General features: G+C 35.2%; 1 protein-coding gene across 1 annotated transcript in view; it reads left to right on the top strand.

The window, feature by feature from the left end:
- Positions 1–23,593, top strand: part of cadps2 (Ca++-dependent secretion activator 2) — a 159,301-nt gene that overhangs the window by 123,679 nt on the left and 12,029 nt on the right. The window contains exons 12-21 of the mRNA XM_016290322.1: positions 5,580–5,681; positions 7,423–7,486; positions 7,584–7,707; positions 8,667–8,770; positions 9,673–9,681; positions 13,965–14,121; positions 15,385–15,526; positions 17,037–17,156; positions 21,312–21,467; positions 21,551–21,698. Coding sequence (XP_016145808.1) covers positions 5,580–5,681; positions 7,423–7,486; positions 7,584–7,707; positions 8,667–8,770; positions 9,673–9,681; positions 13,965–14,121; positions 15,385–15,526; positions 17,037–17,156; positions 21,312–21,467; positions 21,551–21,698 — 1,126 coding nt within the window. The remainder of the gene's footprint in view (positions 1–5,579; positions 5,682–7,422; positions 7,487–7,583; positions 7,708–8,666; positions 8,771–9,672; positions 9,682–13,964; positions 14,122–15,384; positions 15,527–17,036; positions 17,157–21,311; positions 21,468–21,550; positions 21,699–23,593) is intronic.

Genomic DNA, 23,593 nt, shown 5'->3' with positions numbered 1-23,593 from the left:
ATATTATTTTATATATATATATATATATATATATATATATATATATATATATATATATATTAAAATAAACATTCAATAATATGCCTAAATGTAGAAATTTAATATTTCTATAAATATTTATAATGTAGTAAAAAATAAATCTAAAATAAAAAATGTGTGTATGTATGTATGTATATATATATAGTACATGTGTGTGTATGTATATGCATGTGTGTGTGTGTGTGTACGTGTTTTTGTGACAAATGAGGACATAAATTTGTATAATGACAAAGGTATGACATGGTATTACAAGGAGAAGGTGACTTTTCAGGACATTACCCCATGTCCCCACTTTTTAAAACGCTTATAAATCACACAGAATGGAGTGTATTGACAATCTGAAACAGCACAAAGTCTCCTGTGAGGGGTAGGTTTAGGGGTAGGGTTGGTAAAGGGCAATAGAATATACGGTCTGTACAGTATAAAAACCATTACGCCTATGGGATGCCCCCACTTTTCACACATGTAAACCTGTGTGTGTGTGTGTGTGTGTGTGTGTGTGTGTGTGTGTGTGTGTGTGTGTGTGTGTGTGTGTGTATGTATAAAATATGTATATTTGTATAAATATTTATAATTTCATATAAAAAAAAATGCATTTCAAAATACAAATATATATATATGAGATATATAATTTTTACTAAATTATAAATATTTATACAAATATACATATTTTATACATACATATACATGCACATACACACACACACACACACACACACACATATATATATATATATATATATATACACATACATGCATATACATGTATATATGTATAAAATATGTATATTAGTATAAATATTTATCATTGCATATAAAAATGCATTTTAAAAAATACAACAAATTATATATTTCTTAAATATAATGTATTTTTTACTAAATTATAAATATTTATGAAAATATATATACATTAAAAATATATAATGAATATAATACTCAAATAAAATAATACAATATAATAATATAAAAATTGTTTCTGTAAATGTCTTTCTAGCATTCAGAGTTATGTTTTAGGCGACAATGGAACGGTTTATAAACGGTGAAGTGTGTGAACGGAGACTTCTTTCAGACATGTTTGTCAGTGCAGACATCCTCGTGGCACATTTCAGTCCGTGTCGCCTGCGTTTGACTGACAGATGCACCCTGAGCTCGACGAGGCTTGAGACTAAAGAGCAAGTGCGCGAGAGGAAACGGACAGGTGCGGCTTCATGTGTGAGATGAACTGGCCAGGACGGACTGACAGCAAGTGACAGTAATCACAATCTAACCTCTTTCTCACCTGTCAGTCTCTCGCCTGTCCATCATGCTTGGCCGCCCCGTATGACAAGAGTATTTCCCAGTCTGCACACTCACTTACTCACTGTAAACATGACACACATCCGGAGCGGCACCCTTTGGATTGTCACTTCTGTCTGATACACACCAACCCCATCTGTCATAGAGGATGGAGCGCGTTGCTTCCCTTGCAAACGCATGGCTCTGAACCTCACACCCATCTTCCTGGACCGTTCGGCACGGCCAGACTTTCCCGAGACTCCCGTCAGCGTTTAACCCTCGTTGACTGGCCCGGATGGGTAAATGTTTCACTCGTCTTAAACATGCTCGCTTCATCAGGCGCAAACAATAAGTCGGACCCCCAACAGGCCGCCACACTGCACCCGTTCCCAATGGGCCAGCACTGCGTGAGGTGGAGGAAGCCACAGTTTGCAAGATTTTTCTGCACATTTGAGTTGCTGCTCTTTGAATTGAAGTATCTTGGAGCTGGTTGGGATTGTGTACTTACTGATTGTACTTACAGACACATTCATACCAAAGCAACTTATTATTAGCAATGTGAATAACAAGCACAACTACATTTTTACGTTTTCTAAAGGAAATGTGGTATTTGCCTGTCCAAAAGCTAGGTAGTTGCTTACTGGCCGAAGTCATTTTTGCCCACTCAAGTGGCCCATGGTGGCGGTGGGGTTATGGTATGGGCAGGCGTATGTTACAACGAACACAGATGCATTTTATTGATGGCATTTTGAATGCACAGAGATACCGTGATGAGATCCTGAGGCCCATTGTTGTGCCATTCATCCACGACCATCACCTCATGTTGCAGCATGATAATTCCTGGAAGCTGAAAACACCCCTGTTCTTGCATGGCCAGCATACTCACCGGACATGTCACCCATTGAGTATGTTTGGGATGCTTTGGATCGGCGTATACGACAGCGTGTTCCAGTCCCTGCCAATATCCAGCAACTTCGCACAGCCATTGAAGAGGAGTGGACCAACATTCCACAGGCCACAATCAACAACCTGATCAACTTTATGCGAAGGAGATGCGTTGCTCTGCATGAGGCAAATGGTGGTCACACCAGATACTGACTGGTTTTCGGACCCCCCCGGACCCCCCAATACAGTAAAACTGCAAATTTTAGAGTGGCCTTTTATTGTGGCCAGCCTAAGGCACACCTGTGCAATAATCATGCTGTCTAATCAGCATCTTGATATGCCACACCTGTGAGGTGGATGGATTATCTCGGCAAAGGAGAAGTGCTCACAAACACAGATTTAGACAGATTTGTGAACAATATTTGAGAGAAATAGGCCTTTTGTGTACATAGAAAAAGTCTTAGATCTTTGAGTTCAGCTCATGACAAATGGGGGCAAAAACAAAAGTGTTGCGTTTATAATTTTGTTCAGTGTATATATATATATGCTATGTTAATTTTATTTATGAATTAACATTTGTTTTTTCATCAAATAGTTTTCTGTACTATTTTTTTTTTCTTTTAGAATAGCTGAAACTTATATAGGTATATAGGTATTTTTTTTCATCTATGTTAGCCAACTGTTGGACAAGCAGAATTTACAACCAAATGTCACCGAAAATTAAATGTTTTCATTTTCTAAAGGCAAGAAACCACATGCATATGATCAACAAATGTAACATACAGTGATGTTCAATCATCTGGCCCAAAACTCTCTCTCCCCTTGCCAGCAGGCCATCCTTACTGTAAATTACTTTACTGCAAATTGATGCCTTCCTTAGCAGACACCACTAATAATGCAGTGTTACGTAAGGTAGAATTGGATGTGTTTCAAGGATTCGTTTACCATTAGTAAAGCCAATGGGAGGATGTGTGAATTGTGAGAGACTTAATTACTGACTAAAGTCGTAAGGCTTTGCTAGTCGTTGGTTTGCTGATGTACTGGGAGCCACAAACGAGGATGGACTCGACGCTATAGAGCGATTCTCCCTCATGCTAACAGTTCTATTCCCAGGCCTCTTGTTAGAAGCAGTTAAACTAAGAGGCCTTCCTTCAGAACTAATGAGCCTACACAGAACGGCAGACAAAGACACCGAGATTAAAGGGTCGATGTGGAGTTTATGCACTCCTTCGCCTTTACCATAATGCAAAAAGGAGATTTTTTCTTTTCATTTGCAGGCGCTGATCTCTCTCTCCCTCCGCTCGCACACATACACGTCTTCTGCCACTCTTCACACCCTCTCTTTGTGTTCTCTCAGGATTAGCTGACTCTTGTCAAAAAGAAAAGGCGGATTTCATTTAATGGAGAGAGGGATTTGAAGAACAGACAGGTTTACAAGTTGCTTTTACCTCTGCGTGTACGGAAAGCTCTCTCTACAGCTCTAAGCTGTGCCATTCAGAAAGTGTGCAAGGTTTGGATAGCGAGGCACAATGGCTTCTAACTAAACTGCCCATTGTCGACGGTTAAAAACGAACTTTAGAATGATTACTTTTGCTCTTAAAGTGCAATTGTGCAAAGCTTAGTGCTTGAACATATGCTGGCTACATTTGATTGTTGTACTGTAGTTGAGGTACTGTGGTATTGAGAGAAGCTATGTAGTTTAAATCTGTGACCATTTGGTTGGTAGATAGATAGATGGATGGGATGGATGGATGGATAGATAGATGGATAGATGGATGGATGGATGGATGGAAGGATGGATGGATGGATAGATAGAAGGATGGATGGATGGATGGATGGATGGATGGATAGATAGAAGGATGGATGGATGGATGGATAGAAGGATGGATGGATGGATGGATGGATAGATAGAAGGATGGATGGATGGATGGATAAATAGACAGACACACACAGATAGATAGATGGATGGATGGATGGATGGATAGATAGATAGATAGATAGATAGCAAATTATTTAAATAATTGCATTCAAAATATAGATATTTAGAAGATTAGAATTAAAAAGTCAATTCATTTTTTTCAACATTATTTGATTTGATTAATCTTATTAAATATTATTTGATTCTATTTTATTTAATTAGTTGTTGAATAATTTATCTTTATATTATTTTGAATAAACATCTTGATCTTATATCTTTAACATTATTCAAACAAATATGAATGAATAAACAAAATTTTGAAGAGACTATTTAAAATAACTGTTTTCTATTTGAATATATTGTAAAATGTAATTTATTCCGGTGATTTCAAAGCTGAATTCTTTGCATCATTACTCCAGTCACATGATGCTTCAGAAATCATTCGAATATACTGATTTGCTGTTCAAGAAACATTTTTTTATCATCATTTTTTATTTCTTACTTAAATTTACTTTTGACTGGTACTATATTATTTATTTTTATTAAAAAAAATTCAGAGATTTTTTCAGAGATTATTCAAAAGTTTTATTTTTATTTATTATGAATATATATATATATATATACAATTTTTTATATCTTCTGATGTTAAACGTTAAAAATTACATAAAATATTAAATTGAAATATATATTTGAGACTGTAAATTATTCAAATAATTGCATTCAAAATAAAATTATTATAACATTTAGAAGATTAGAAATAAGTTCATTCAAAATTGTCAATTTATTCAATTTTTCAAGATTATTTGATATTTTTAAAATTCTATTCTATTCTATTTAATTAGTTGTTGAATAATTTTATTTTATAATCTTTATTTGGTTGAATAATCTTTATTTTATATTGAATAAACAGCTTGATAATCTTATATCTGAAACAATAGTTTTATTTAAAATAAAATAATATTAAAGAGACATTATTCAAATAAAACGTTTTTTTTTTAAATTTCATATTATTTTTTACTATGGATATATATATATATACACAGACACATACACAGTATACAGTACATACACACACTGTATCATATAAAATCATATTAATCATATAAAATAATTTACATATGAATACAAATCATTTAAAATTGTGCTTTATTTGAATAATTTGTTGAATTTTAATTTTAAGATAATTCCAATTGCTTCCCATCTTGCATTACCTTAATGCAATTCACAAAGGATACATTTATTTGGATATTCTTTTATTTAAGGGTTTTGGATTGTGAACCCCTTCAATGTGAGTCGAAGCATTGTTCAATTGTGCTGAAATATTTGTGAAACTTGACAATTATCTTTGAGAAATCTTTTGATTATGAGGTTGAAGCACAGGATTCAAGGGCAGCTGGAATTAATGAACAGGTGTTGTAAAGAATTAAGAAGAACATTGAATGTTTGCTTGTTGTTTTGGCAGACCGGACGGCATGGGCACAGTGACAGAACAGGAGAAGGAGGAGTTTGAGGAGATCAGGAGCAGACTGCTGACTTTACTGGAGAAGCAGATCACACATTTCAGGTAGAACAAGCTCCCACGTCCACTTCTGCCCTGAAATAGAGAAATAGCCATGGAAAAATCAATGCAAAAATATAAATAATAACTAACTATATAATCAAGTCAAGGCACATTATAGAGTTTTATACAATATAGATGATTTCAAAGCAGCTTCTTGACAGAGTTGTCATTATCCAGCTCCGTTCAGTTCAAGTTCAAGTTCTCTTCCAATAGTGTTCTTGCAGTCAATTTGATAATATTATTGAATATTAAAGGAATAGCTCACCCAAAAATGAAACTTTGCTGAAAACATATTTACCCTTGGACCATCCAAGATACAGATGAGTTTGTTTCTTCATGTGAACTGATGTGGAGAAATGTAGCACTACATCACTTGCTCACCAATGGATCCTCTGCAGTGAATGGGTGCCGTCAGAATGAGAGTCCAAACAGCTGATAAAACATCACAATAATCCACACCACTCCAGTCCATCAGTTCATGTCTTGTGAAGTGAAAAGCTGCATGTTTATAATAAATAAAGAACCGAAGACATTTTTACTTCAATAATATCGCTTTCTCCAGTGAAAAAGCTGTTTTGTCTGAATCCGGAGAGAAATATGCACAGATGAAGCACCGTTTACAAGCCAAAACATTTCTAAACAAAAATGTTGGTGGATTTTGATGTGAGAGGACAAAAGTAGATGACTTTTTTCACTGGAGGAAGCATTATTATAGATTATGGACTATTATCTTGGCCAGAATCGCTAGTTTAAAGTTAAAAAATTATAACAATAAATTTGTTTCTTACAAACAAGCCGCTTTTCACTTCACAAGATATTAACTGATTGACTGGGAGTGGTGTGGATTATTGTGATGTTTTTATCAGCTGTTTGGACTCTCATTCTGACGGCACCCATTCACTGCAGAGGACCCATTGGTGAGCAAGTGATGTAAAGCTAAATTCCTCCAAATCAGTTACGATGAACAAACAAACTCATCTACATCCTGGATGGCCTGAGTGTGAGTGCATTTTTAGCAAATATCCATTTGTGGGTGAACCATTCCTTTAAGCTTTGTTTTAAACCTCAATCTTGTAATAACAATGTAATAACTGGTTCCTGTAGCCAAATCAGTTGATAACCCCTGTATAACATCTCAGTGGACCGTTTACTCATTTACCACACTCCCTCCTCATGGGTCCTCATTTTGAAGCGACCTCCCGCTGGCCCTCCTGTAGCGCACTGGAAACACTAGTAAAGAGGGTTTTAGTCTTGCGGTTGCAGCGACACTGAATAATAACCAGCTAAAACCACTCAAACAAAAGCTACGAACAACATCTTGGATTATGCAAATAGCCAAGGCCGGTGCGGGCGTGCCGGGGATTAAGCGCGGTGCCCAACCCAAGCTGATTAGAGCTTGTTGAGTCACTTGATAAGTGTGCCTCTTGCCCCATACGCACGGAAAAAAAACACGCTGAGGGCCGTTCAGGGGGCAATTTCACACCTGTGGTGTGAGGCCTCCATGAGAAGCACTTCCCTTTGGCCTTCATTCATCTCGCCTGGCATTGTCCGTGCGCACGCTGACACCTGTCCCTCCTCGACAGGATTTGGAAAACATCTCTATTTAAGAGATGTAATTATTGTCCCATGATAGCTGAGAAACAGCAGTCTGTGACTGACTCCTTCAGTTTGCGCTCCGTATTCTTTATTTTTAAGCCGTCAGTTAATTACCACTCGAGTTTTACCTTTGTCTTCTTGCCTGTAGGTACTGTTTCCCCTTCGGGCGACCGGAGGGGGCTCTTAAAGCCACACTCTCTCTTCTGGAAAGGGTGAGTGTCGGCCAATTAACAGTGCATGCTTTGCATCTTATATCAATGTCTTGTGTGTAGTAGCTTGTGATAAAAAACTTAAAGTGTAATTTCGTAGGTTCTGATGAAAGACATCACCACGCCGGTCCCACCTGAGGAGATGCGTAAGATAGTTCAGAAGTGCCTGGAAAAAGCTGCGCTCATCAATTACTCCCAGCTGACTGAATACGCCCAGATTGAAGGTTTCTCACTGAATACTTTTCAGGGCTCAACAATAAGGTTTTTTGTTTTTTTTTGCTGGCCCTGTCAGATATGAAAATCCAGAACACCTGCCGGTGTTTTCAGTAGCTCCAGCACAAAAACATACACTAATGTTCAAAAGAAATTAGTACTTTTATTCAGCAAGGATGCAATAAATATATTAAAAGTGACAGCAAAAAATTTATAATGTTACAAAAGATTTGTGTTTCAAAAAAATGCTGTTCTTTTGAACTTTATATTCATCAAAGAATATAATACTTTTTTTCACAAGTTTAACTCAAGTTTAACTCATTTTGAATCATTACATTTTTTATTTAAAATTTTATGTTATAATAAATATTTTAAATATTATAAAAAATGTTTTTGACATTTATTCCACATCACAGGAATAAATTACATTTTAAAATATATTACAATACAATATTACAATTGTATTACAATAAAATATTACAATATATTACAATAAAATATATATGTGTATATATTACACACATTATAATATATATTTTAAATATTATTAAATGTTTCATTTTCCATCGAATGTAAAGGTTTCTTTTCAAACAAAATGTGCAATAATAGCTGTCAATTATACAGTTAATATAATACAGGAAACTCAGTGGCAGCAGTTAATCCATAAACATTTACATAGCAAAACATACTGCCAAGAATATCACAAATAAACTTAATTAAGAGTACGTGCTGTCTCAAAATGTGAAGTTTAGTCAACTTGAAATGTGCAGTTTTCTTAACTGACAGCAAGTTAAATCCAGAGAAGTTTTAAACGTAAACTTAAAATTGTCATCGTTTATTGTCAAAATGAGTGTAGCTGACAAAGTCCTTATTGTTGAGCCCTTTTGATACATTGCTTTATGATCTCAACCTATAAACATGTTTGGAGTGGTTGACAACTAGTGTGAATGTTGTGATGCCTGTATTTCAGCAGACAGCGGTCAGGCGTCTCCAGAGAAAAGGCTGGAGGATATGATCAGACTAGGAGAGCTGTGTATGGAAGTGTTACAACAGAACGACGAGCATCACTCTGAGGTAAAACCCACAGAAAACCCATCTCTTCATAAAGACTGGTAACCGGTGGTGTGTTGTCTCAGTCCAAACTAGTTCCTGCTGAGAAAGCCTTCATTTAGTCTTTGTATCAATGCTTTTTCTCATATTCAATATTCAACGCAATATTCCGCACCAGCAGCATTGATCTTGTGACGTCTCTTTACAACATATGTTCAATGAAGCCTTCAGTCACGTAGACAGAGAATCAATCTTTGTTTATCATCAGGCCTTTTGGCGTTGCATGTTGCTCCAGAAGGTATTGCATGATCATTTCAGAGCAGACTCGTGATCATTTACCGTCTCGCTGTCCATTTACTTTGCCACGTTGCCATAACAGCTGTTAGCGAGTGACAGCTTAGCCGTCCAATGCCAGCTCATAGTAGTGGCACAGGAAAACAACGCCCACGGCCCATCTGCACAGGGCCAGCGCCCGCTAATGCTCCCACATCAACATTCAAAAAATACAAGATCGAAGGAAAGCGATCAATCCTAGGTGTTCAGGCTTCGCTGACAGGGATGTGATAGTTTGCTAAATAAAAATGTGAATGCAGACATCTGCTCGCGGGCTATTTTTAGTCCTCAAGCTTCCAACAGCTGTCACAGACGACAGAGACAATGATGCCAAAACGCTTGTGCCTAACAAGACAAATGTCCCACATGCTGTCACTAAGGAAACATCAAGGTGTGTGTGCGTGGTGCGCTCACGTCTACATTAGTGAAATAATGTTCATTTGCAATTTGTAAAACATTGTCTCATACAGTGTGTACTGCGTTTTCAGTGTTCGAATGCATAAGTTGAATACGCATGAAGACGGCAAAATGTTTTTCTATCTGATATTTCTCTCTCTTTCTCTCTTCCGCTCCTGTGTTTGTAAATGCATTAGGGAAGAGAGGTAAGAATCTTATATTTCACTCTTATGTTGTGTTGTGCTGTGCTGTCATTAGCAAGAAATACACGGCGGCTTCTCTTTTGGATAGCCCCGTTTATTTTATCATTTATGATTTTACAAGCAAATTGCTGAATATTTAGCTTTGCATGACAGGAATAAATTACATTTTACTATAATATATATAATATAAAACATTATTCTAAATTGCAATATTTAACATTTTTACTGTATTGTATCTTTTTAAACCCCAAACCTTTCTTTTTTTCTTCTTCAGCAATTCAGTTATTTTATATTAATATAGAATACATAAAACGTGTAATGTTTATATTAATAGGTTATGCATTAACGCATTATTTATATTTAGTATAGATATTTAGTTATTTTATATTTCCAAAATATTTATATTAATGTGATGCAGTATTTATATTTAATATAAATAATACTCAATTGCATACAAATGCAAAAAATCGCATGCAATCCAGGCTGAGATTGTTAGGAAATCCTTTAAATGAAGATGGTTTGGTTGTGTATTATGCTAATTATTAACTGTGGATATTATAACATGAGTAAGAACAAATGTATATATGTAGTTTGTGTGAGAACCTTTCTGCAAATATAAATTTGAACCTTTGTACACAATTATTAGCGAATGAGACTCACTCTTTTTTTTATTGTATCTTCATGAAAGGACATAAGATAACAATGCCAGTAACATAATTAGTTAAATAAAACGCTGTGATGTGCAATGTGCGAAACATATTTTCCAGTTTGACTAGTCGTTTGACAGTTTAACTCACAACTAGCCAACAATCCAGACACATTCATCGAAGCAACAAAAAAAGAGTCTAGTCTAGTTATTAAGAATATATTTTGTAGCTTTAATGGGGAAGGAGTTTTTAGTATGTTTTAGATTAAAACAGATACAGCAGTGAACGACTCGTTTTGCTGTTTGTCAGCTCTACTCCATACAAAACCTGTCTCTGTAAGCCCTGAAGACAAGCTCCCTCAAGGCCAGCAACTGTAAAACATCAAGTCAGACAAGAGTGACGTTCACACATACACACACACACGAATATCCATACACAATAGCACCCTTCAATAAGTCGGCATTCTCCTCTCCACCGTATTATTCTTTGCTGTGACTGATTGCACTTTTATCCCCATTGCTCGACACTGACCGCTTTTGGACGGAAAGTTCTTGGCGCCAGCGTAAAGAATACAAGACAACATGGAAAGGCTTTTTTTGACGCTCTCAATTAAGGTAGCTGCAGCCGTCCCCAGGAATCAGCCTGTGGAAGAATGCAACGAGAGAAATGCATTGATAGACTTGGATCTTTTCAGAAGGGCCTTCAATGCACATACTGGCAGACAATAAAGAGCTTGACAAAATGTAGGAGAACGCCACTGAATTTTTCCCTTTTCTCAGGAGAATTCAGAAGGATTTATGGGCTCTTGTCTGCTGCAGTCCACCCTAAAAGAAACATGGATGGCTAATTGTCCTTTTTTGAACTTAACCTTTAACCTTTCTAATACGGTACCCTTTTCCAGATGTGGAACAGTTTAAAAATCAACAGACTTGATTTTATGTGCATGTGATTGTTACCTTCCACATTTAAATACGTTGGATGTTTATTTATGTAAAAGAGGTTGAAACTGATAGTCAAATGTCATTTCCATTTTTTCAGATGGCCTTAATCATCTGTTTCCCGTAGTATAACCTACACTGGGGGGGGAAATGTTTTTTGCTAGTAATTAACACATAAAATGAATTTAACAACATTTTGAAGTAGAAAGACTAAAGTAGTATTTTCTTCTAAGACATACTCCAATTATTTTATTTTATTTTAACTATATTCTGGTCCCTAAGTATGGAAAATCCCTTCCTTAGTGGAAAATTGCATTCCAATTTAAAGTTGCTCTGCAAAATCTTGCAGGCGAAATCCAGTCATTTCAGTTGGATTCTGCGCAGTCAAAAATTTAAAACATTTGCCGTTTAACTTAATGTGTTACTTGCCATTTTTTTGTAATTTATTAAATGTAATACCAATTTCATAGTGAAAAATTGATTCAAAGTAAATCATAAACACATTTTAGAAAAATACTACATTTAGTACTAGCACAACTTTCCTCCAGAAACTGTATGATTTGTTTAGTTTTTTCATGTAGCACAAATAATGCTTGATGAGTTCAAAGTATAATACTTAAAGTTAGAGGTTTGTACAACTGTGTACATACATGGTGTTTAGAAGTAACACTTTACAAAACCAAGCAAGCATGCAGGCACAGAAGCAATCTTCCTTTCTCTCTATTTATCTCCATCTTTGTGTGCTTCTTTTCAAGGTCGCGTCATTGTATTGCTTGACTTCTACGTGCTTTAGTTTCATCATTTCCATGCTTTATCGTGCTTTGTTGTCAGTATCAGAGTGTTGTGTACCATGTTTAGCTCTCAGTATTGTCTCTCTGTTGTTATACTGTAGCGAATCAGCTCATGGGGAAATATTAATAATTAATCATAACTAGTTATAATTAATTATAAATATTTAGATCCGCTGTAGATATTTACTTGACCTCTCAGGGTCAACTGTCTGTCAATTCTAAGAACGTTAATTTCCTGGTTAAGGAAAATAACTTTCTTTTTGTACAATTCTACACAGAGCCTGTAGCATAAATCTGCATGATTAAGTGACTCCAGTTATGAGCAAACAATGAACAACGTCAAGTGTGATACAAGTAAGACTTTATTAACTACATAAACACTTAAACTAGTCCAACATACTACATAAACACTTAAACTGGTCTAACATACACATACACACACACACGCATATAGTTGGTATAGGAAAGGGTTAACGCGTTAAAGCAGTAAAGAGGAGAGAAATAAGGAATGAAGTTATGGAACCATTTGCATATTCAGCAGATCTACAGCCTGAAGGAGACATCAGATTCTTAGTTCAAACACACCTTTGTAAAAAGGTGCAAATGATACCTAATATATCAATTAATAAGACTAAGTTTGAATACTTGCACGTCTCGTCTGCCTGAAAGAGAGGCTTGATAAACATGGTAGGATTACATATAGGTAAGATGACAGGAACGAGTGGTTCCATCATAAGCCTGCATAAAACAGTATAAAATCTCAAAGACAACATACACAATGACCTGAAGGATATGTGTGTTCATTCAAAGAAAGGTTTTCCTATGAATTAATTAGTAGAAAAGTCAATTTCTACTGTGCATTGTGTCTCTTCCTATGGAAAAGATGGTGATTTTCGCTACTCACATTCCTTTGGGGCCATAAAACCAGTGATATCAGCATTAGTTGCCATGGGGACCAGGGGGGGTCTGGTGTCTGTTCGCAGACATCCTGGTGCCCAGTTTATTGGGTGAGGGGTCTGTGACGATTTGTTAATCTAATGAATAACTGATTTGTTAAATCAAATGAAAAATTTTGTTTTTGATTGGTCCAGACGCTACAATAAGTTGCCGTTTGGCATTATTGTTTGTGATTGTGTGTTTGCACATGTATAGAATATGTAGCATATTTCTAGTAGTTTACATGTTAATGGGTGATTCTGTTCTTCGAAGGGGAAACTTTATGTCCATTAGGATGATTTTAAGAATGCATTTATAAAAACATCTCAGTTTTTAAAGAGATTCATAAATATTAATAAATCAAAGAAAAATGTAAAAACATCCAATGAAAATGACAAAAACACAAATGACAAAACTTACAAACAAAATTACTGAAACTTCATCTAAACTTTCCGTGTCACCATTTCCACAGAAATATTAAACAGCACAATAGTTTTAAACATTGATAATAATAATAATAAATGATTCTTGAGCACCAAATCAGCATGTTAGATTGATTTCTGAAAGATCCTGTGACAATTTCTGGCAACAGAAAATATGAAAATAAAATCAATTAAAAATACTAACTATAATAATAAAACTATAATAGCATATCAATGATAATAAAATAACCTGATAAATGTTTAATATAGACAAAACAAATCAAAAGTGTCCCTAACTGAAGAGTCACCCTAATACACTTAAAAACATTTTAAAAAAGGTTCCAAAAGGTGGAACCGGTTTTGGTTCCACAAAGAACCTTTCAGTAAACCATTCTTCCATTTTTTCTTAGTGTGTAGAACATTTTAATAGTCTAAAGAACCTTTTTCCACTATAAAGAACCGTTTGTGGAATGAAAAAGTTCCATGGATGGTAAAGGTTATTTGTGGAACCATTGATGCCAATTTTTAAGAGTGTATGTCTGTATTTTGCAGGCCTTCTCCTGGTGGCCAGAGGCGATGGGGGAGCATGCCGAGACCTTCCTGTCTCTGTACACGGTGGACATGGATGCAGCATTGGCTGTCCAGCCGCAGGACTCCTGGGACAGTTTCCCCCTCTTTCAGCTGCTCAACAACTTCCTCCGAACTGACTGTGTGTAGTGTTAACCTTTCTTTCTCATTCTTTCTCCTCCCCTTCCGCTCCCGTTTGTCCAAAGTTCTGCTCGCATGTTCTCACCGTTAAGCGCACTACTTAGCACCAGTATCGCTTTGGAAAACAATACTTGTTAGGCGAGCAAGTTAACATGCTGTGCTCTGTTATTGTCAACATGCTAATTAGATATACAGTGTGATCGGTTAGCGACACTGGAGGGAAAATGATCTCCATGTCACCTCAATTCTGGACGTTTTTGCAAATCCCAGAGTGTCCGACATACCCTAAGCACCGGTATCTCTCGTAATCAACCAGAAATTTTCCGTGAAACAGTTTTGAGTACTTCACAACATGAAGTTATTACGAACTCTTTTTAAATGAACATTTTAGAATTGCACACTATTGTTAACAGAGATCACAGGTATGCCATGTTTGGTAGCTTTCGGCTGCATTTTTAATGGTCTAAATGTTCATTTATATTATATGTCGATACCAATGGAAGGTGTTGGTGTTACCAGAGTAGCTTTAAGGATTCAGCTATATTTGATTGAGGATTTACTGTTTGATAACTTTATTCAGTTTCTGTATATTTCCTACTTGCTGAAGGACACAGTTGGGACACAAGGACACAAACATTGACATTTATTATAATGGGTTTATGTGAAGATTGTTTTAAGTTTACTTAAATCAGAAGTTATTTTTTAAAGTTTAGTAAATGTTAAGATTGATAGCTCTCAGTTATACTGTAATTGAAAGGCTATAGTCAATGGTTAAATATTAGGGGGGAAAAGAACAACCTAGAGACATCAGTAGTATTGGTATCAGTGTTACTCGCCTTAAAAGGTGAAAAAGTCATAAAAAAAGATGCCACTAAACAAATATTAAAAAATATACTGTCTTTGTTGTTCCTACATTCATTTAAAGATTGAATGTGTGTTTCTGCTTCCACTCAAAATAGGCATTTTCAAAATTATATAATAAATGATCTGTGGATTATTTTGAGCTGAAACTTCACAGACATATTCTGGGGACACCAGAGACTATTACATATTGTAAAAAGGGGCATAATATGTCTCCTTTATTATTCATTTAAAATGATTACAGTTATTATTAATTATTGTCTATGATTTCTGCAACGGTCATTCTAGATATATTTGCACTGCAGAATAGCATTGCTCACAATATTTTGCCTGATAATATACAGTAAGTTGCACATCCGTCAATATTGTTGTAAAGCCTTCATTCATCCTTCATGTTCTCTAGCTCACCTGTGCAATGGAACGTTCCATAAGCACCTCCAGGACCTGTACATCCCTCTGGTGGTGCGCTACATTGACCTGATGGAGTCGTCGATAGCTCAGTCCATTCATCGCGGCTTTGAGCAGGAGACGTGGCAGTCTGTGAAGTAAGAGCCAAACCATTAGAGTCCAATGTGATTTTATGTATGTATGTTTTCTTATTGATTCTCTTTGCATTTAAGCGAATACAGTACCGTGTTTGTTTAACCGTGTCAGGCTGTTTCTAGCAAACCCATCAACTTGTTCATGTTTCAGAGATGATTGGAGAGAGGTTAAAGAATAGAGCCTCAAAGATTGTCCTCATCATTTTCCATTAATGCTTTGTACTTTTCTGATTTACTTCACAGTTTCTTGTTTGTTCTCACCATATTTAATTTAATGGGACTGAACACAAGGCTGTGAGGTGCAGATGTGAAGTCTGTATGTCGTGCTGTCGTGATCATACGGTTGACCAAACAATTTCCTGTGGATGCAAAACTAAAGAGAACATTGGCTGTGAAAATTAGATCTTACATAAAACCGTCTCATCGTGTTCTGATGAGAATGACTTTACTGTTTTTATGTTTGGAGTCCCAATGACCCCTGTGTTTTAATAATAATTTCCCTTTAAATTCCTCTGACCTAATCAAAACACTTCTTAATAATCATTATAATAATAGCAATTACCTATTTATTATTATCATTATTATTAATAATAATAATATATAAACAATATATAATATTGTTTATAATATTCAGTAAATAAATCAACTGAAGCTATTATTATTATTATTATAGTTTGTACATTTAATTATTAAATACTACTATTATAATTATTACAACTTTTATTAATATTTATATTTTATTTAATAATAATAATAATAATTGATTATCAAAATAATGAAATACATATTTATTATTAGTAGTAGTAGTAGTAGTAAATTATAAGTAATTACAATTTAAAATATATTTTATTTATTATTATAATTAGTTGTCTTTAAATTTATCTGTCCTAATCAAAAATTGTATTATATTTTATTTATAATAATTTATCTAAATAATTAAACTACTAATAATAATAATAAGAGTTGTTATTGTTATTAATTATTATATATAATTTATTGTTATTGAAACGTTAACTCTTTTATAATCATTTGTAAGCGCTTAAAATAATAATAAATAAATCATCATCATAATTAATAATAATAATTGTTGTTGTTATTATTATTATTATACATAATTGTTATATATTATTTTTATTTAAGCTTTAACTGTACTTTTCTTTACCACAAAGTAGATATGAACTTTTCACAAAATGTTACTGTTATCCATTCTAGTTATGTTTTTACACATTGAAAGAAAATACTCTATTTTATACAATTTTATATCTGGGGTCTCTATATCTGGCGAATCCAAACTGAACATGATGATTAAAACAATATGGCATTGAACAGACGGTTATGTCTCATTAAACATGGCGTCTTCTCCAACTAAGGTGCATTTCTTCCCTGTCAGTAAGCTTCTGATGCCTCCGAATATTCAGTCATCCGCAGGTTATTCTTTATCTGTATCTGATGAACTCTTATTGTCGGCCTACTCTCAGGGCTTTCTGCTCTTTTACTATCTGATCTCCGGCAGGACCATCACCAACAATCTGCCCAGCGTTCCCCTGCCCAGGGTTCCCAACCTGCCTCTTAACCTCCCTCAGATGCCCAGCTTCTCGGCCCCTTCCTGGATGGGGCCGCTGTGTGACAGCAAGTGTGTATGGGCCAGCTGGGCGCCATCACTGCTTACGGCTCTTGACATATGCTTATTATAGCCGCAAAGCGTGTGCGAAGCGAGTCTTCAGGCTTTAAAACCATTCAAATATATTTAAATCACAGGAAAGAGATTGTGGCATATGCATTTGTAATGTGGTAAATACGTCAAATGATGTTTCCAGTTGTTGGTTTGATGAAGCTCAGTTATTGCTATAATAAGCATTTGCATAGTAAATGTAATTCATAACAAAAAATATTTTTTTAGCACAATGAATTAGACTTCCAATAAAGTGCATCCTAGATTGCATGACTGTGTGAGTGTTATGATTTGTTTTGTCTGTCGGCTTGGGATGGGAATCAAGAAGCTGTTTTTTTTCTGAACTGGTTCCATTATTTAAAAAAATACTTATTCTTGTCAAAATGTCTGCAAATGTGGATCAAATAAAGTGCTGCAGTGATTGTATTTTTGTAGGCCAACCCATAAGTTAGCATCACCCTGGTACCCTAGCCAAAAAAAAAAAAGGATTTTTCCGTTGGTTTTTGTATTACTGCAGAAAATAAGTGACCAACAAAGATGTATGATTATCATCATGATACTCTTCACAACTTTTGAATTTTGAAGCCTAAATACAGTTGCCAGATGTAAAAAGCTAAACGTAGGTGCTAATATATACAATAAAATACAGTAATAAAAGTTTTGTTTGTGATTCTTACGTGTTGGTTTTAATGAATTGCCTAAAAAGTCATGTTAAGTCTAAACCAAGTGAGCGATGTGTATGAATCAATCTACCGACTCACTTGAATCTTGACTTATTGAATCACTTGCCGTTTTTAAGAGAACCACACGACAGAATTACTACTTGTTTTACCTCATTTCTACTGAAATCTTTTTTATTGTATTAAGTGCTTAAAATGGTACTTGAATATCAAAAATAATATTATTATTATGCTTCTTCACAAGTACATATGGAATCGTTCATGAGACCAGAATGGTTTTTTAGAATCTGAATCGTTGAATTGCTTACGATTCCCATCCCTGTTGCCATCAGTGTAAAGATCAGTGCTGGGTGGATTACTTACAATGTGTAGTCTGTTACTAATTACAAATTACATGTTGAAAAATGTAGTCCGTAATATAATCAAGATTACTCATTTTAGGTCATGTATTCCGACTACTTTTGGATTACTTTTGACAACTTGTTTATTGATTTAAAATGGATTATTGTTATAAAAAAAAGAGAAATATGACCATTAACCAACATCAGAAAACATACAAATGTGTTGTTAAATTATTCAAATATGAACTTTAAATCTCAGGGGGGCTTCAAGAAAATACTTTAGGTCAAAAAGTTTGGGATTCGCTGCATCACATGAATAAAAATGTAAAAAGAGAAAAAGTCAAGAAATTATGAATAATGTACTGCCACTGTGTGAATATATTGTAATCATGAAATCCATAAAAAATTAACTAATCTAATCTCTAATCGTGATACAATCGAATTACAAGTACTTAATTTTCGGTAATGTAATCACTTACTACCCAGCACTGGTAAAGATCCTGTTTGTGATGAACACATTGGTGTTGTGCTGTTCATTTTAGTGCATTTTGTGCCAAAGTGGCTTGGTAACTTATCATTTTTGGGAGCTGCTGTGCTGTGTGGCTTGTTGTGTGATTCATTGGCTAAATTTAACACAGCTACGCATTTGGTTTACAGCGGACAAGGAATTAATTTGCCAGATATTTTGTGAGTACCAGTGATATCGTCACGTTTGTGTTTGGTGTTGTGTTTGCAGTGTGACAGACCACAAAATCACAGAAAGCTGTTTATAAGATGATTCACATGGACAGCCGAGTCTCCATAAACTCCATTTTTCTCCTACGCGCCGAGCGCCCAGGTATCATCGGTTCAATCTGCGAGCGTTTAAACCCGCTGTGAGCATGCGACGATAAACGCCAACACTATTTTCTCTCAACCGTCAGGGGTTATCAGGGTGAACTCATACACTTTTATCCTGGCCAAGATGTAAGCAGCTTCGCTCTACAGGAGAACTTCTGACAGCTACACGAGCCTAAATAATGTCGGAAAGTTAAATTACATCCGTCTCAATTAGCCTAAAGAGTGTGAACTGCAAAAGCACACCAGCTTTCAGGCCTGAAACAGTGTCTGTAGTGGGTGTAGTCCTGTGGGTGTCTGTGGTTAGCTGCTTGTTAGATTCGGCGAGAACTTTGTGTTCTCCCCCGAGGAGTCTGTTCGTCAGGCGAGAAACTCGTCCATTTGTTCACCCTGCCTCTTTCCTCGAGGCGGAGGCGCGGACCCCCGAGGGGGCCCTTACGGACTGTACCGCCGCTAATTAATCGAGTGGGAGCTTGTGCTCGCCCCTTTTAATTGCACAGCGGACTTTGCCAAACGATTTATTTTCCCGGACCGCCACTTGTGAAGGTAACAGTCTTTTAACAGCGAGCGGAACGAGTGGCCTTTTTTAGTTTGCTGTGTCGACTGCGGTTGACATGGCAGTGTCGCTCCATCTGTCTCGATTGGTGGAGATCTCTTGAGCCCGTTCAAACGCAGCGGAGTCGCACACAACATCAGTGGAAAATGCTGTCGATCTCGACTTCCTGCAGCTCTTGGAACAGCCGCTCTCAGGCCGATAGTTCTGTCGGATGCACTTCAGTCAGCTGGGTGCAAGAGAACCTGACTTTTATAGTAACTCTCGCTTGATTAGTCGTTTGACTGCGCGTTTTGCAGTTTTGGAGTATTGACAGTGAAAGGTGTTTTCACATTTGAGTCCGCTGTCTCGGAACCCTTTAAGTGCATTTACATGAATTCATTTATCAGATATTTGTATGCAAGTGAGAAATATTTGTAGGGGTTACAGTAATGTGAGAAGAGCTAAAAGGACATGCGAGATCTTTTCACCATTAAGGCCAAAACATGAAGCAAATGAAAATGAACAGATTTATCTTTGCATTAATACTATATTACAATAATATATTAATTGTAATATATCAGTATTATAGATATAATACTATAATATAGAATATATTCAATTTAATATGCATATATTATGAAAATAATATTAATATATTAATAAGTAGTATAATATTAGAATACAATATTAATGTTCTTGTAATATAATTATAATAATGTTATACATAAAGAATATTTCATATTAATAGTTAAGTTAAAATACCAGTATTAATATATTAATTAATAATAATCATATAAAGAATAATAATTACATTTTTCAATATCTAATATTACATTTTATATAAATGTCATTTCAAATCTGTATTAATAATTATATATTGTATATTATTATTAGAATATACTATTGCTATAATGTAATAATTATAAAATATAATACTTTTATAATAATACTTTATATATGAATTTGTCAAATGTGATATTTTATAAGTTGCAATAACTTTGGAGATTCAAATTAATCTAAATGCGTAGATGCCTGAAACCAAGCAAATGTTAAAACATCTTAAGATGAATGTTCCAGGCCAGCTCTAATTCTTTACACTCTTTTTCTGACTGCCATCATGTATTATATTTTTTAATATATTTATATTTAGCATTTTTAATTGTTTCAGTACAGATTTTTATCATTAAATTAACATTTAGTTTGAGTACTTTGGTTATGTGCTTTTTTAATTAATATTTTAACATTGTAATATTTTTATATTTAGCATTTTTAATAATCATTAATAATTTTATATTTAAATGTACTTTTGAGTCATTTTAGTATCTCAACTTAAACTTTTTTTTTTTATTCATTTAGTTGCCAAGGCAAAATTTCACATAATGAATGTTGTGATTTTTTTATACTAGTTGCAGTCACGCACCAGAACTCAAACATCATGTTACATAATGCATTAAATCATTAGTTCATGGGAATGCAAATAGTTAGAAATGCCACAAAATTCTGATAATATCATATGTTCATGTACATCAAGGACTGGTCTGTTTTGCATGACAGTGTCTGTTTACTTACTCTTGGCATTCATACCTTGATTTTACATGTTTCATTTTTTCATCTTTCCTTTTAGTCTTGTAATGTATATTTGCTGTGAATTTTTGTTGTTGTTGACATTTCTGGCTTTACGATCAAGCTTGAGCTAACATGTCACTGTTTCTGTCTTCCTCAGTAACGGCTCGGCCACATCAGAAGATCTATTCTGGAAGCTGGATGCTCTCCAGATGTTCGTGATGGACCTGCACTGGCCAGAGCCGGAGTTCGCCAAACATCTGGAGCAGAGGCTCAAACTGATGGCTAGTGATATGATGGAGGCCTGTGTCAAAAGGTCAGCTATTTAACGACTAATAATGGCATTCCTTTTAAAGACAGGGGCTTCATGTAACCAATTTCTCCATCTCTGATATCTAGGACCAAAGCTGCCTTTGACGCTAAAATGCAAAAGTCTTGCAGGTCGACTGATTTCCGCGTCTCCTTGTCTGTGTGCACAATGTTCAATGTTCTCATGGATGCCAAGAGGCAGTGCTCCAAGCTCTGTGTTCTTGACCAAGGCCAGGAGGTACGTCACAATCCTGTCAGGGTCTCTCTGAATGGACACATTCATCTTCACCATAGAAGATGTTTTTTATGAGACTTAGGGTGTTCATAAATTAATCTCGTCTCTGTTCAATTGACAGTTGGGAGGTGAAAACAAGATTAAGAACATTGGCTTGCGTGACTCTAATCAGTCATTCGAATAGCTGTCAAACTGGCAGAGATCCATTTATCAGTTTCTCCTTTTATACTGCAAACTTGCTTTTGAGTTGAACTAGCGCAGGTGTTATCGGTTGGTGTGAAGTGTTTTGTGCTTCCTTTCAGTGGGCGATATTATTACCTCCTCTTCTTCTGCCTAGAGATAAGTCTCGACCAGAAAGTCCTTATGCTCCAGAGGCCTTGAACAAACCACAGCCAAACTCGACACCCAGAGCTGCCATTTTAATTTCAAACAAGCCAAATCATTATACTGGCTCCTCATTTTCATGACAACCACGATTCCACTTAGTCTAGATATCTAATTTCCTGTTTTTGTGTGAACATTTCACATAGAATTTCATTAAAGAGTAGTTTCTTTCATTAAAAAAAAATAATTTAGCCCAACTTAATGTGCAGAAACTGCTTAAAGGTAGCCATTCGGTCATAACTGAAGTGAAATGAACAAAATGAACAAAACATTGTTCTCTCAGCTTCTGACTGGAGAGCAAAAGATGTTCAGATTGTCCTTGAAAGCTTTAAATTGGATTATTATGATTCAGAGTAGAGTTTGGAATCACTTAACTGTGTTCACACTAGAGACAAATCCAAATTGGTTTTTAAATCCAAATGAAATGTCACAGTTCATTATGAGGTAAAAATTAGAGTATTCAGACACAGTTATAGATATTGCATATTTTATATGACATGACATGGTGCATGCATCACGTAATGAACAATGAAGAAAACAAAATTACAGTTTGGATTCACTTAAGCTGTGTTCACACTAGAGACAAATCCAAATTGGTTTTTAAATCCAAATTAAATGTCGTAGTTATAGATATTGGACATTTTATATTATTTTACATGCACCACGTAATGAACAATGAAGAAAACAAAATTAAATCCAAATTGGCCGTTCAAACTGAGACATATTGCAGAAAATCTGATTTTAATCTGATTTCAAACCGCATTTTCAAATTGAGAATGTGGTTTAGATGGTGTTAAATGTGTTTGTATCTATCTATCTATCTATCCATCCATCCATCCATCCCACCATCCAGGCTACAAATCATTTTTATGCTGAATAAAGTTTACATTTGTGTACCTTATACTTAACATTTGAGTACACGGTTTCTATTTTCGTTTTGTATCCAGAATTAGTGATTCAGACTTTAAAGTGACAGTTTGCTTGTATTTTTTCTTTATAAATGACTGTAAATCTCATTTCATATTCTTACCTTAGAAATGAGCATGTTTGTTAGATTTTGTGTGGTGTTTGTTTATTACCTAGTTTAATGTTAGCTAATTAATGATCAAAATTATACTTAAGATGAGTTTTATTTATCTGTTGGCTGTCCGTTAACCAGCTCTGAGATTCGTTTTCATTCAAATATGTTTTTTGTTTGTTGTCTTTCTTTGACTCATCCCTGCATGTCCTGCACGTTATTGCATGAACCCAAGGTTGAGCAGCAGTGGGTAAGTATCCCCTCTACCGTCTCCTGTACGTGTGAGCAGAGAAAGAATACATTGTGTGCAATTAACTCTTAAAGGGATAGTTCACCTTAAAATGAAAATTCTGTCATCATTTACTCTTGTCGTTCCAAAATTGTATGACTTTCTTTCTTCTGTGCAACACAAAAGAAGTTAATTTGAAGAATGTTGGGAACCAACATAACTATTTGAAAAATTCTCTTCTGAATTGTGCCGTCTTAGTCGATACTA

Source organism: Sinocyclocheilus grahami, unplaced genomic scaffold (genome assembly GCF_001515645.1).
Source record: "Sinocyclocheilus grahami isolate Dianchi unplaced genomic scaffold, SAMN03320097.WGS_v1.1 scaffold257.1, whole genome shotgun sequence".
Classification (NCBI taxonomy): domain Eukaryota; kingdom Metazoa; phylum Chordata; class Actinopteri; order Cypriniformes; family Cyprinidae; genus Sinocyclocheilus; species Sinocyclocheilus grahami.
The sequence above is the reverse complement of the archived record's forward strand: the minus strand, read 5'-3'. Positions and strand labels throughout refer to the sequence as shown.